At 38.8% G+C, this 15,446-nt stretch overlaps 1 protein-coding gene across 1 annotated transcript; it reads right to left on the bottom strand.

Annotated features, from left to right (window-relative positions):
* slc6a1b (solute carrier family 6 member 1b) lies at positions 1-15,165 on the bottom strand. The gene is made up of 15 exons (XM_044349330.1): positions 14,761-15,165; positions 12,874-13,305; positions 12,440-12,571; positions 12,213-12,313; positions 11,616-11,725; positions 11,018-11,150; positions 9,909-10,043; positions 8,841-8,944; positions 8,168-8,292; positions 7,611-7,723; positions 7,229-7,360; positions 5,275-5,377; positions 5,043-5,143; positions 4,410-4,577; positions 1-2,607 (listed from the first exon to the last, which is right to left on the bottom strand). The coding sequence occupies exons 2-15, from the start codon at positions 13,118-13,120 to the stop codon at positions 2,494-2,496; spliced, it is 1,818 nt and encodes a 605-aa protein (XP_044205265.1). The 5' UTR covers positions 13,121-13,305; positions 14,761-15,165; the 3' UTR covers positions 1-2,493.
* Positions 15,166-15,446: the final 281 nt, after the last annotated feature.

The raw sequence follows: 15,446 nt of genomic DNA, 5'->3' as shown, positions 1-15,446 counted from the left end.
TTATAATCTATAGGTCTTTATTTATTTTTGCAGATAACATATATTGCAATCATGCTTTTTCATATAACACCATCTAAAGACATTTATTATATTTTTTACATAGAATATTTTACATTAGGCCCATGAAACAGCTAGAAATATACAAAACAATATTCTCTGACTAGACATTTCTATTACATTATTATTATCATCTTCATTATTACTCTATTCTGTTATTGTAATTATAATTTTTACAGTTGAGAGAGATATGTGCTTTAGTTTCTGAGATAATAATATTATTGCAGAAAACAGCAAATAATATCACATTTTGTTCAACATTTAGACAAAAGAAAAGAAAAACTCAGGTTGTACGGACATTCACAGATACATGTATTACACAGTCCAGTTTACAACATCATTCAAGAGAGAAAACTGCAGTATTGGTAACTTTATACAAAATTCACGGAACCCTTTGTCATTGCACATTTTAATTTACATATCATTGAAAAAAAAAAACATAAAGAAAAGAAAAAAATGGGACTGGTTCAACCTGATTCCTGCCGCATGTAGCTGCCACAGAAGCAAATTTTCTTCTTTATAGATCCTCCTTTATAGTAATACAGTTATATCTGTGGTCTCTCACAAAGTCAGCTTCTACAGTTATATTTTTATATTGCCGAACAAGCTTGATATGTAATAATAGGTTTTCCTTTGCCCTATGAAAAGGAGTAGTTTCAGTGGTGTTGGCCTATGTAGCATCTGGCTATGTCCTGTTGTGTTAACAGTACTTTTGTCTTGACTCAGCCAAAGTGTCTCTCTCCTCGTTTGATATTGGAAATCTGCACTTGCCACAGGATAGAAACGCACTAAGGCTTCTGCTAAAATGAGTAAAGGCTGTCACAGTTCATTTACACTGAAAGAAATTATGCTAGCAAAATAGCACACAAAAAACAGTTTGAATCAGCTTTTGAGAGTGCCTAAGTATGTATGTCAAATGTTTTATAGTCTTTATACTGATTTCTGTGCTCATCTTTTGTTGGTACTTAAGGTAGCATGTTGGATTCACGGAAGGAAAAAAAATGACGGAAATTTGACGACATTTACTCTTGTTTTTAAAATATAGCATTAATTATTTCAGTGTATCATGGTAGTATCTGAGAGAATTTAGTCAGATCCACCTTTGTTCCTGAGGAGTGGGTTACTAAATAGATTTACAAGTAAACGGTTTCAGTCAGAATAGTGGTTGCTATCATAGAAATCCATCAAAACAGCCTATTCTTTCTCAGTGTTCAAAATATAGATGTGAGTAAGTGTTGTGGCTTATTATTGCAACACAACTCTTTCTCTCCTCTTAACTGGTTGTCAGGAGAAATTTTCCAAATATGCCCTCTGGCAGAAATATTGTACACACAGTGGGACTTCTCTAATGGCTACACCTTTATAGGGTGTTAGAGGTGGTAGTGCACAGATCCAAATTGTGCTTGTAGGTGGATGCCATATTAACTACCCTGTTGCTCTATAGTGAGGCATGGTGGGATTTTGAATTCATAATTTATATACTCAGAGGGTCAATTGCCTGCATCAATCTTTTAAACTTGAGTATAATTTTGGTCCTTCTCACTCTCACATATAGAAAATGACCTAAAAATGATTCTACAAAAAAGATTCAGACAACATACAAAGTTATTGTTCTTTAGAAAACAAAGAAACAATTATAACAGTCTCTTGCTATGTATCCTATGTAAGTTATTTTTGCTGTTGTCACGGGTTTCAATCGAGCCAAAAGAAGTTGGACGCTTCAAATTCCATACTGTACTTGTGCTTTTCAAAGGTAGCCCCAGACATGGGTGGTAAACATTTCAGGCGAACTGCAGGATCCTGCAAGGAAGTGATAGTCTGGCTAAATTATATTTTACACATATAAGCAGATTTGGCCTTACCTGTTGCACATTCCCATATTGTCTTTGCCTTAAATGTTTTCAATATTGAAATTTTCACTTTACAAACTTTCAAATTGCATTTTTTCACCTACTACACTGCATTCATTTTAATGTATTTTTATTTCATGTACAAGCAAAATGCATTTAACCAATAATTTCTTTGTACAGTAATTGTAGTTTAGTAGATTAATTAATATCTTCAAAGTAGCACAATACTATTGAATCAACGCGGGCCTCCAAATTTAAATTATATATTCAATATACAGTAATTTCCTAAGTCACATTTTCTCTTCTAAAAAGACTAACTTTTTTGCATAATGAAATTCATAATTACACAACAACTTTGTTGGGTAGTTTGTTTCTCCTCATAAGTTTTATAACTCTGTATTATACAAATAAACAAACAGAAAAACCCCTAAAAATAACTGTGTAATCAGGTTGGTCTCACGTGTCCCCAGGAGGTAGGTGAATAAAAGCAGACATGGAAGTCTGGTGGTCGTTCCCAACCTTGATTACGTTTCTTCTGTGTAGAGCGCCCGTCTGGCCGTCGAGACAGAGAGACAGGAAGAAATTTCTAGATGTAGGCTTCCTCGTTGGCAGGGTTCTGATTCTGGTTTTCTGTCTGCTGGTCCGGGCCGTTTTCCTGAGCCTTCACCAGCACCGAAGGCTTGATCATCATCCGCAGACGCTGAAAAGGAGAGAAGCATAAAGATGAGCCATAACCTCAATGGTGTCACACAGCTGAAAGATGCGCTGGTGTTGTTTAAATTACAATAAAACACTGTCAGCAGGAACTGAATAGATGCAAAGTTTGTGATCAAACCCATAAGCTGTGACAAAACGCACCAGCTACACAGCTGTGAGATTGATGAATGCACCGCCTCAGGCTCAGAGTGTAAACATCTTCTACAAGATACTCTCAGAAAAGACATTTATACATTCTCACTGATGTGATACATCATTATATGGATGAGTACCGCTTGAGATACGGCTGATAAAGTAAAATAAAAGCTACTAACAAAAGATTCATGGGCCAAATCACCCAAAACTTGGTGAATCTTCCAAATGATCTGAACTATGGACAGTGTTGGACTCGAGGTCAGCGTCACAGTAGGCATTTATATCGAGTGTTTGTGAAACTACGCGTCCGCCTGGGTGCTGAGCACTAATCAGCTGGCTGATTGCTACAATTAGACAATCAGCTGGTACTGTAGGATCTGGCACCTGCACATCGCCTCTGACAGCCTCTATTGCACTGCCTGCAATTATGGCCCATTTACTCTGTCAGTGCTGGCTATAAAGCTATATCTGTCACTAGGGGCCGTATAGATGTACGGTTATTATTCAGTGCATTGTGGATGACTGCAAATCAAAAAGCTCTTAATGTAAATGGCATCCCGGAAAAGGTATTATCTGCCATTGATTAAGATCATCATGTCAATAAAAATGTATGAATGCACCATTCTGCCGCATACAAGTGCATGCAATTTACTGAGAAGTCGGTGACTGGTTTAGCAAAAAAGGCATCTAAAATTGTTTAACTGAACCAATTAGAAACTCTATTTTACTAATCCTTTTATCACTGTGCTAGTCCTCATGGCAATTATCACATCATTACCCAGCATGCCTATGTGTTTGCTCATTAGAATAGCAATGAATCACAGTGCTACAGTGCAGTTATAACACACAGAATGAAATCACAGTGGGCAACACCGAGTATTTTAACATTGAATGTGAAGTCTTTTTGCTGCTGTACTGCTGTCAGTGCCAGACATTATGTAAATGTTGAATGTGTAAGTGAAAATTATATAAATCCTGGGTCAGTGTATTGTGGTAAATGTACTGGTGCCAGATTATGTTGGTAAAAACAACTCCAGGGTGTCCAGAAATATTAATCTGACCCATCTTCTGTTTGTTAAAACTGATCTCTTTCTTCAAATCCTCAGGGCCTGTGTTTCACATTTACATTACTTTTTGTGCACATGGCCATCAAGCTAAAGTGACCATGGCATAGTTTTACATATACGGATTAAATCATTCTCAATACAGACCTCATTTACATTACTTTATCCTCACACACCAAAAAATCTTGAATACAAAGTAATCCACTTGAAACTCTGAACACAGAGCTTGCCTCGCTGCCGACTACAGATTAATATTCAAACTAGCTAAAAGATATTTGAAATGCTCAATGGATGCAGTGATGCATATGGGAAATCGGTGGCTACATATCTGCAAAACAATAACCAGCAAACAAATGTGTAAGTATAGTAACATTTATTTTATGTGTATTTGTAAAGATTGTATTTAGATTTGCAGGTAAGTGCACTATTTGTTGTAAGCATCTTGAAACTGCACATGCTTTCTTTATATAATATGGTTTTATGGTGTATAATGCAAGTATTCATTACTTCTAAGAAAATACAACTAAAAACAGACCAAACATTATTAACTGCATCAACTATTAGACTAAATCCACATTAATCTTACCTCTTTGTATGTGCCTTTGAGTGTGAGGAACATGTAGCCCATGTAGCCAGGGATGAGCATCATAGAGGAGAGGGCCATGCACCAGCCGACCCCCTGCCCCCAGGCTGGGAACACGTAGTCGCCCATGGTGAGGGGAACCATCTGCACTGCACTGAACAAGAACACTCCCTGGATTTAAGAGACAAGGAAACAGATCTCAGCATCTCCGTCATCATGCTCACAGACAGTTTGAACTGCAGAGCTGCACAATTGTTCAACTATGACAGACTTTTGTGTCTGTAAGATGTTGGCATGAGGTTTCGGTCTCAAATGACCTTTGGCCAAAACTACACTTTTAAGCATTGTAATTGTCTTGTAATAAGGTATAACTGTAATGCTATTTAATTATGGAAGTTAATGGAAGTTAATAATGCCAAACATTAGCTAGATGGCACAGTTAAAATAATTAGATTGCTTTTGGTTTTGTGCACATGGCCATCAAGCTAAAGTGACCATAAGGACATATAAGGATTAAATCATTCTCAATACAAACCTCATAAACCTACATATTGTCCTTGATGGGGTGTTATTTCCCTGTTGGTGTCTGGTACATTGTTGGTTAAATCCTGAATGTTTCCCAAAGATAATACTTACAGCCACAATGAGCGGAGTGAAAACGACCCAGCAGGCCTTCCACCACAGACAGGGCCTGTAGCCAACCATTTCCTCAATGTTGTCATAGAATTTGTTCACACCTGGAAGCAAAAATGAAGCATCGTGAATACTGATACCCATTAAGTCTGCAACAAAAGACAGAAATGTTTATTCTGTTTTTATATGGAAATAATATCCTTAAGAAGATTACTGAGACATAAGTGTGGCTCACCATAGAACCATGAAATTGAGATGCACTCAAAGAAGACCAGGAAGAGCAGGCACATCCCACTAGCTGAGTAGTAGTCAAATAGTTTGAACACGTACAGACCGCCCTGCAAAAGCAAAGAAGAGTAAAACAAGAAGAAAAGAAGAAGTAAGACATATGAAGGACATGGGGGGGGGGAACATAGAAGAAGCAATTATAGTATTGGATGTGAAGGACAGTACTAAACCGGTCAAGTGGAATAACATCAAGGGCGAGAGCACCAGCAGCTGTGGCTGGTGAGAGTTAGTGACGTCTCATTGGTGAGGACAGAATTAGTGGGTAAGCCTTCGTCATAGAAACTGTGTAACATGCAGCACAGGCAGGACCAGTGCAGATCAAACATGTATGAAACACTTCTTGTCTGTCCATAATCTCTTGCCCCCATCAGGCCATTATGGGGACCAGCTCAAAGAGATCTGCTACAGTTCATCAACTCCTTCTCTGTGAAGCTTGATATACTTTATACAGCCTGGAGCAGCGATTAGTGTAACTGCCTCATTGTAGCGTGGCTGTGCATGATGGGAATCCAGTGTGGCAGAAGTAGAGGGACAATGCACGGTCTTCGAGTGTCATTGGCAAATGTGACCTTGGCCTACAGTGGTTTTGTCATTTTTAGCTTGCAAGTAGATGGACACAGAATCATCTTTGCAAACTTTTTGCCAACTTTTGGTTTCTTCACTTATTCCTCTTGAATTCTTACTTTTGTTTCAAATTGCAACCAAACTTCTACTGTGTGTTGTGCAGAAATAACAGTAGTAATTTTGTTGGGCATGTTTTACAAAAACTAGTAAGGGAAAATACATTAAACATCTCTTTTGACAAGAGACGACCTTGTTAATATATGGTTCAACTACAGCAGCATTTTATCTGATAGGAAGTATTGAATGCAAGTCAACAGAGCAGGACAGAAGCATTCTAATGAAGATCATTCATTCGTTCATAGTTCATAATACATAAGTGTATGTCTGTAGACAAATAACTGTATGTTTGTAGATCAATACAATTAATCATAGATTCTAATTTGTACTTCAATACAAAATCATCAAACTAATTTAGTGATTAAAAGGCATCATCATGGTAAAATTCGAATAATCAGGTAGAATGGCAGATGTTCCTCTCTAAAATCTTTAATTAGAGATATAATTGGTTTAAAAGTAACAAATCAGATTAAATTGTTGTAGTGTGTATCCACCCTTGGGAATTTGTCTTTACAGACAGAGCTCATTCACTATCTTGGTTGTGGACGCTGATAAATAATGAAATAATAAGACTAAAGGTTGTTGTTGAGAGCAATCAAATACCTACAATTTTGTTATGAAATGAGAAATGTGAAGTTTGTCCTGAGGGTGGTGCTATATGTAAGATTGTGGGTTCATTAAAAGCAAAAAGCAGAGCATGAATGTTGTCAAAACATTTCATAGCAATCTGCCAGTTACATTACGAGATATTCGATGTGCAAAGGCACTAAATAATAGCTCAGGTGTTCACTAAAATCATTAGGAATCAGATGCTGAGACATCTTGCTCTGGACTAAGTGGAAGTGAAACTGAATCATGACTGTAAACCCATTTCATGTTGTTTCATGTTTGCAAACTGAAACATGATGTTAAATGACCTGAACCACATTGGATAGGAACTACAGTCGCAGAGGGAGTGTGACCCCTCGATCTCTGATTCTCTGCAGATTTCATATTACATCTACTTGGCGAGCTAACAACCTCGCTGAGTAAACAGTCTTGTAGTTTACTATAGGTCAGCTGCTGGGGGTCTGACCACTGGTGTTCTCTGGGAAGCTTACAAGTCTGTGGAAAATGTTTTATTACGTGATTTTTTTATTGTGTCATAGTATTCCTGAACTAACTACCCAAATGACATCTTAGAGATATGGTATATTATCCAGCCAGAAACAAGTATTTACCTGTGTGATGTTAGACAGTCCAATGATGTAAGAAACAAGGCAGACGACCGCAATAAAGATCTCTCTGCGTTTTCGGAGAATATGAGGGAATTCATCAACCAGTGCAGTGATGAAGCCTTCCACAGTGCAGAACTGGAGAGATTGTAGAGTCATGTCAAAACTCAGTGACATAATAGACTGTTGTCACAATAAAAACATTAGGGCAATCATAAGGTTTAGAACTTACATGAGTGAATGTTATTGAATGTTATTTGAATATAATTTAATGTTACAGTAATGTTTACGGCGGTTGAAACAGTAGAATCCTGGTCTTAAACGTGACAAAAGCACTTTTATATGTCCTTGGCTTCAACTGAGACCATTTTTGTTTGATTATCTTTACCTGGCTGTCGATTCCCAGCATCAGCAGCATGGAGAAAAAGAGGATGGCCCAGAGGGGAGAGATGGGCAGCTGGGTGACGGCCTCAGGATAAGCCAAAAATGCCAGGCCAGGTCCTGACAAAAGACAAAAATTATAGATATTGTGACCTTGTGACTAATAAAATATGAGTTCCATGACTATAAGAAACGAAAAAAAAGGTTTTTAGTCCCGTTGTCCACTCAGCTATAATGATAGCACTGTAACTGTGACACAGGATAAAACAAGAGGGAGCAAAAAATGTAAGTCCAAAGTGTCCTTGGGAGAAAGAAGTGTGAGTGTTGAATGTCAAACTTGAGTATTTAGAAAGGACAGCAAGTTTTGCAAATGACTGAGCAATTTTTCCTTTCATTAAACCCAAAAATCAGAGCTGTCATGTAGCTGCAGAGTTAAACCTTCCCTACTTTCCTTCTGACTGAAGGAATAACACATTTTGCAATTTCAAGAGCTAATTTTTGCACAGTCGCAAGTATCTCTTGTGTCTATTGTCATTATCGAGTTTCATCATTGATTGCAATTACCTGAGGCTGCCACATCAGCGATGGGTCTCTTTGTTACATTGGACATGAATCCCACGATGGAGAAAATGACAAAGCCAGCGAACATGCTGGTGAAGGAGTTGATGCAGCAGACAATGACAGAATCTCTGTAGGGGAGAGACAAAGCACAAGGCAGCCATTGTCATGCCTATATCAATTCCTTATCAACCCGTCACACATTGTCGAGAGGGGTGGGGGGAAAGGGAGGGTGGAAAGCCATTTTGCATCCTGCAGTAGCACAGCAGCTGAATACATTTATATTAACCCGTTATTTTAAAATGGCAGTGAGCTCCAGCAGTCTGAAAATAGTTGGAACTATACTGTAGATGTATGCAGGCGGGCTGCTGACCAGTATTTACTCTACAAAAGTGAAAGTGGCTGAGGCAAACCAAACGTCTGTGTCAATGAGTGTAAAACAGAGGATAGAGCCAAAATAATCAAACAACTGATACAGCTGGAGTCCCAAAATAGAAGGTGCAGTAGACACTATGTTGCCAGGAAACCAAAAATAATCCCAGGAAGAGACATCTGCACAGTCTCCTTAAAAAAAGGATGAAAAGGATGTGAGTGACCAGTGTTGGAGCAGTAAAATTTCATCTGATGAGATATTTAATTCATGAGGAAATCAACTAAAATAATTTCATGAATCACCTACCTGTATACGTTGTTATTGAAGGTATTGTAGCTGCCAAGAGCAATCAGAGAGCCTAATCCCAGCCCATAGGAAAAGAAGATCTGAGTGGCAGCATCCAGCCACACCTGACACAGAGAGAGAGTAGAAAAGACATTTAAATAACCAGATGTGCAGAAATCATGCTGAATAGAGATAATAATAGAAAAATACGGATATTTATTTACTGTTGATATGACCTTTTTCATCATTTTGAGCCAATGTAACAGGCTGGGCATATCAAGCCATGTGCACAAATGTATTTTGTCTCTTGTAAACCTTTGATATAATGGAAGGAATTGGGACAAATACTTATTCCAGGTAGTTCTAACACCTACATGTCTTCTTATACTTGTTCTTATCTTATCCACTCTGATCCCATTGCATCCCATCTTGTCACACTCAATTCAGTGAGACCTCGCCTCACCTCACCTCACCACACCTCACTACATTGTCCACTTGAGCTTTAATGATGACAGCGGAGTCCTTCTTTTAACAATGAAACACACGTAACTTAAAAATCAGCACTAGTTTTTGCTCTGGACACAGATTTATTTATCAGCCTAACTACTGGGGGTGCATTTCAACCCTCCTAAAACCTACATCAGTGTAATGAATAGAGATGCATCTATCAGAAGTCCCAATTTTTACATGTTTGGCACTACTTTCAAGGGAAATAACTGTGTGCTGGTGCACATCTGCTTCTACTATTTTGGTGTCCATGCAATTAAAAGTGATTGTTAAAGACCTTATCTGTGAGTGTTGGTACAGTATCAAGACTGTGCACTAAATAAGAATGTTTTTGGATAAGCTCTGCAAACACCATAATTACTTATTTCAATACTCTCAGAATTCAGGTTCTGTAAGGCACCACTAGAAAGGCCATTACTGTAGCCTGTAGAAAGCCAAAACACAACCCACTTGGGCTCAGCTTATCTTCTGCAGCCATCTTTATTTTGATGGTAAAGCTACTGTATAACTGTCACTAAACAGAAAACGTTTTTAGACATGTGGGCCTACAGAGTGAGAGAGCAGAGAGAGCAGAGAGCTTACCTCAGATTCCTTAAGTTTCTCAAAGTCAGGTGTGATATAGAAGAGGATTCCATCAAAGGCACCGGGTAGAGTGATGCCACGGCAAAACAGGATGAACAGCATGAAGTAGGGGTATGTGGCTGAGAAATACACCACCTGTGGGACACAAAGTCATTGTTAGAGAAAGAATATTGTCTAACCAAGCCAAAACTTTTAAAATCACACAGCTACTGAGCATTGCCTCGCAGGACACAGTATTTGTTCTGCGAGGCAACAAAACTGGACAAGAAGTGAAAACTGGTAAGTCGTTAAGCTTATCTTGAACAGCGTTACTGTAGCACCATCTCCACAGCACAGCACAGTGACCTAGTCAGCCATTCCCTGGAGGCAAGATGACCCCAGAATGGTTGGGTTCAGCACACTCCCAGCGCGCTATTTCCCTCCTTATTTGAACTAATTTTGCACTGTGCTATCAACACATTTCAGATTATTCATGATAAAATCTACTGAATAAGAGTGGAACCAGCTGAGATTCTGTCGTTGACACTGCTGTAAAAATCATGAAATTATTCAAACTCTGCTCTTGAAAGATGATGACTATGACATAAAAAATAAAATACATTAAAAAAACAGACATTGATATGTTTGTAGCTCAGGTGTGGCTCTACAGAAGCCAAGTTTAGGCCTTTGGTTCCCTTTTTGGAAAATGTAGATGCTTGTGTTACTGTATGTAGGGTGCTCTGGATGAATAATGTTATATTGCTCCTTAAAGAAAAAGAAGAGTTGGTATTTTACTTAGTGTCACTCTAATGTTTAACTTGAGAAGTTGTAAAATTGTAATTTCAAATGGTTTTAAAATAAGTAAAGTTTAACAGTAAAGCTTGTTAAACCTTAAAAAAACATTTTATGTCAAACTTTAGCTCATCCTACACTAGTAAGAAACTAGAACAAATTGAAACTGGGTAAATAAAGGGTTAAGTGAAGTTATGTAATCGCAAACCCAGTAATATGAGCAATAGTCCAACATGTCATCATGTTTTGTTGCAGTGAAATGATGCAAATTAAGTGGATTTTGTTTTTTCTCTTTGTTTTTTGGGGTTTTTTTGTCTTTGTGTTCTCCTTATACTTACTTTGCCAGTCCAGCTGACCCCCTTCCAGATGCAGAAATAGACCAGCACCCATGCAATGGCAAGTGTAATAGCCAATGGGATCCTGACCTCCCCAGGCTTCTCCAGACCATCGGTCAGCTGGTGCATGTTACGTCTGCAGGGAAAGAGTACAGTGGTCTTAATACGCAGCACAAATGCATTTCTGATCTCATACATGCAGCACGCATGGGTGCACGCACAAATATGCATACATGGGTCTGGATAATCACAAAGACCCTCTCCCTGGCTTTCTATTCTAACCACTAAAGCTTTTTTTTAAGGCACCACAGTCAAGGAAAGTCATGCTTGCATGCACACGTCTACACATGGGCACACACTATTTTTCTTCAGCTCATCAAATATTTTATTATTTCTTAAGCTTTGTTTGAGGCCATTTATGGTATGTGCACAATTTCCTCTTCTATGGGTAGATGGATATTAAAAGATTTGGTGAACTGGCCACATCAGACTCTGATCTTCATTATGCACAGTGGGTGAGACGACCTTTATGTGTTGATAAAATCTGTTCACAATAGTGAAGTATTATTGTGATCTAAACAAACTCTTATGTCCAGCTTACTCCCAGAACTCCACCACAGCGCTGGTTAGGTTGGTGGTGTCTACGATGCTGTAGTTGGTGTAACAGCGGTCTGTGTTCCAGGGATTGCCACAAGTCTGCCATGGCAGTTCCTGAAAATTAAAGAGAGAAAAAAAGAAAAAAGAATCACACAGACAGCTCTTTTTACTTGGACCACTCTCCCACCACCGGATCCCATTCTTTCTGGCTGTCGAGCAGCCAAGTCCATGATACTCATTCGGGACACTGAGATTTCATGCTTCCCTCAAAGGAGTGAATGCCTCATCCCGAAATGCATTTATCAATACCTTGTGTAAGGCGCTAATTATGTGGGAAAGGAAGTAATAAATGTCATACTCTGTTAAGGGTTGTGCACCTTATATAAGCGGTGCTGACAAACAGAACATGCTACTATGTAAAAATACAACCAGGGTTACTTGGTCTATGTAGGTGAATAGGCACTTTTTCAAACAGATTTATCAGGATTTTCCCCCCTAAACTTTCAAAAGGCATTCAAGTGCTATTATGCCCAGGGCACATGGCTAGATTTTTATATTTATACATTCAGGAACAGCATGACTATAAAGATCAAATACTCACAGTAGTGAAGGAATTGTACAGATAGTAAAGAGCCCAGGAAATGATTACAATGTAATAGATATTGAGCCAGAAGGACAGAACAGCAGCAGCCAGACCCACACCTGAAACAATGGGAGAAAAAAAAAATTATTACCTTTGTCTTTTATTCAATTTGGCCTTCATGAAGCAGCCACCTAACATGAAAACATAGTTTAGAGCCTTGAGGATAGTGTAAAAGTAGCTTTTACCTTTGAACACTGGGGCCAGTTTCCACACTCCAAGCCCTCCAATAGAAGTGTACTGACCAAGAGCCGTCTCCAGAAAGAACAGGGGCATGCCAGCAAATATGAGGGTCAAAAAGTAGGGAATCAAGAAGGCCCCTGAATGAGAGTTGAGAGGTAAAGGTGTGTAAGTGAAGGTAAACCATAAATCTTTTAACATTCAACATAATCCAGATAAGATGTTTGGTAAAAGGAGTATTTGGTTTCACACTGCGCCCCAGATCACCGCGCAGGCTTTTGCTTGTGCGCTATTACGCATGAGGCTATGATGGAATGTAATAGATTTAAATTCATTTAATTTATAAAACCTCCCGGTGCAAACTGGCAGGTTTGGATCTCGAGACCTTTGCACTCCTTTTGGTGTATGGGAAAAGTGGAAAATTGCCAAAATTCCTGATTACCTCCTCCGTTTTTCCCACATAAATAAGGAAATCTCCAGACATTTCCGAGTCCGATTGCGTATCCGACACAAGAGAGAAGAAAGTCAAATTTCCCCCCCCATGTTTCTCTCTCGGGTATCTCCTTTTTCGTCTTCTGCACTTTCACCACCAAGGTTTTGGGTTTGTCGTTTGGCGTGGTGGTCGGCGCGTCGTTCACAGTCTCCGTTAAGACGTGTCCGTCCGAGGCTTTGGTCCCGTTGGTCGCCATGGTCACTGTGCGTGTCGGATAGTCCTGACCAGTGGAGAGGGGGGGTTCAGCACCGGTCCAGGCAGACAGCAGCTTCTCTGTCCTGTACACCCAGCTCCAAGATAACAGCCGAGCAGAGACGAATAATCGGGGTGATGAGAGTGATCAGGAGCTGAAGCGGAGGCACCTTAGCAGCAGTCGAGACCCTGAAAACATAAATCAATATGTAAAGAGTTAAAAAAAAAAATCACAAAAAAATCCATCAGTATTGAGAAACCCTTAATTAGATTAGATACTTTTACTTGTTCCACATACAAATCTATTTATTTTAAATATATTAATAATAAGGGATTCGTTTAATTGATTTAGCCCCTTTTCAGATATTAACATTATATAAAATAAACTTTAATGATGCGAATTTGAATTTCAGTTATATGAAAGTGGAGTTATCTTTCCCCATTAAAGGAACTATCACTTGTTTTCTAGAAAAATAAAAAATAAGATTTTAAGATTTTAAGATTGAATTGATATTGTGTTGGCCTGTGCTGAATTAGAGATTTTCAGCAAAGGCTAATCGTGTAAAATGATATTATTGTTGAAATATCATTTTACACGATTATTATGCGTTCATCCATTTTAATTGCATGCATGACATTTCTTCAGGGGTTGGAAAGAAGAAAAAAAAAATCTGGCCCACGATCCGTGAACCCCACGGGATCAAATAAAGATTTCTCAAGCAATAAGAATCACTTTTAATTGCCTCCTGTGAATGCATGTTAGCAGAAATTTAGAGGCTGCTCTTGTGCTTGATTCATTATGCTTTAAATTCAATGGCCCACTTCCTACTGCTCCGGTACAAGAGAGCAGCAATTAAACACATTTAGGAGTCAGACGCGACGATAATGTCTAATGAATCACCTGGAGTGGCTTATAAATCACTGCAGTTTACAGACTGAAAGACATTTTCATGAAATATCCACAACACATAAAAAAAAAATTAATTACTTACTAATAATTATGGGCAATGTTAATGGAAAGAATTACACGATTGTACCAAATAACACCACCTTAGCAATGCATTTAAAAATATAAGTTATTTATTTTAAATCTATTTTTATTTATTAAAATCTCAAATAAACGTTCGCTCATCAGAGTTGAGCAGATGAGACATGGAGCGCGCGCTGTGCGCTCCCATGCTCTCGTCACCTCTGTGTGCGTAATTGTGATGAGCAACACGAGGCAATATGTTCATATTCAGAGTTGTATTGTAAATATCATATTTTTATAAAATGCATTTTATATCAAATGTGTCATTAAAATTCCAGGTTCTTAAACATTTCAAATACACAAACCCCCTCAAGACAAATTGGGATTCAGTGAACAGAGAATTATGAGTACGTTTTTTCCCCCCATACATTACATAATTACATTTGACATATTTATAACATGTGGCTGCAGGACTGAAGGCTCAAACACGCTAATGACACTCATCAGATAAGTCTCTTGCGTCGCCATCAAGTGAAGTGCAGTCAAACAGCCGTGCGCAAATTCAGCGCATCTGCATATTCAACATTCCTCAGTGGTCCTCGTTTGTAAAAAAGTGTGTCAACAAAACAGAAATCTATCCCTAATTTATCCATACTGTAAAACATCATACTTACAATAAGATCCTTTTCCTTGCCAGATTGTTTCCCCGAAAATGGGAAAATCCGAATTTAAAAAAAAAAAGTTACTTCCTTGCACTTTCACAAAATAAAAACCAAAGATGAAAACTTTGCATCCGACGACAGCCAGCAATTATATGATCCTGAGGGGGGAGGATGGTGGACAAATGCGTCTTTGAGCGCGAGGTGCTGTCCTTAAAGGAGTGGTGCTGAAAGAGAGGAGGGGAGAGAAGACGGGGAAAGGAGCTGCCGCCGTCTGAGTTGAAGCGAGCAGGGACGTAACATGGAGCGCAGGATCCTCACTCTCATCTACATAGCGTCAATGTCACCTCAAAGTCGACCCTCCCCAACTCCAACATTTCCACCACTGAGATGGCAGCGGGTTTGAGAGAGGAGCATCCTCTTGTCTCAAGGTTTTATATCCTTACTCCTCTTTTTTTTTACATCAGCAAGTTCTCTCTCTCTCTCTCTCTCTCTCTCTCTCTCTCTCTCTCTCTCTCTCTCTCTCTGTCACTCTCTCATTCTCTCTCTCTCTCTCTTTCTGACTCACTCAAGGGCCAGTTGATGCATATAGGCTTTATGGGTTACTTAACGTTTTGCCATGGTTTGCCTTTGCTATACGTTATTTCTAACAGAAAACTGAGATGTCTAGATCCCTTCAAGTAGCCATAAAACTGAACAAA

The sequence above is a fragment of the Thunnus albacares genome, chromosome 4, assembly GCF_914725855.1.
Source record: "Thunnus albacares chromosome 4, fThuAlb1.1, whole genome shotgun sequence".
Taxonomy (NCBI): Eukaryota; Metazoa; Chordata; class Actinopteri; order Scombriformes; family Scombridae; genus Thunnus; species Thunnus albacares.
The sequence above is the reverse complement of the archived record's forward strand: the minus strand, read 5'-3'. Positions and strand labels throughout refer to the sequence as shown.

Excerpts from the sequence above, each read along its gene's own strand:
- slc6a1b (XM_044349330.1), bottom strand. The coding sequence starts at position 13,120 with ATGGCGACCAACGGGACCAAAGCCTCGGACGGACACGTCTTAACGGAG. Across the intron at positions 11,726-12,212 it reads TGTACAATTCCTTCACTACT|GAACTGCCATGGCAGACTTG; the intron begins GTGAGTATTTGA and ends TTTAATTTTCAG. Across the intron at positions 11,151-11,615 it reads GCTGTGGTGGAGTTCTGGGA|ACGTAACATGCACCAGCTGA; the intron begins GTAAGCTGGACA and ends CTTTCCCTGCAG.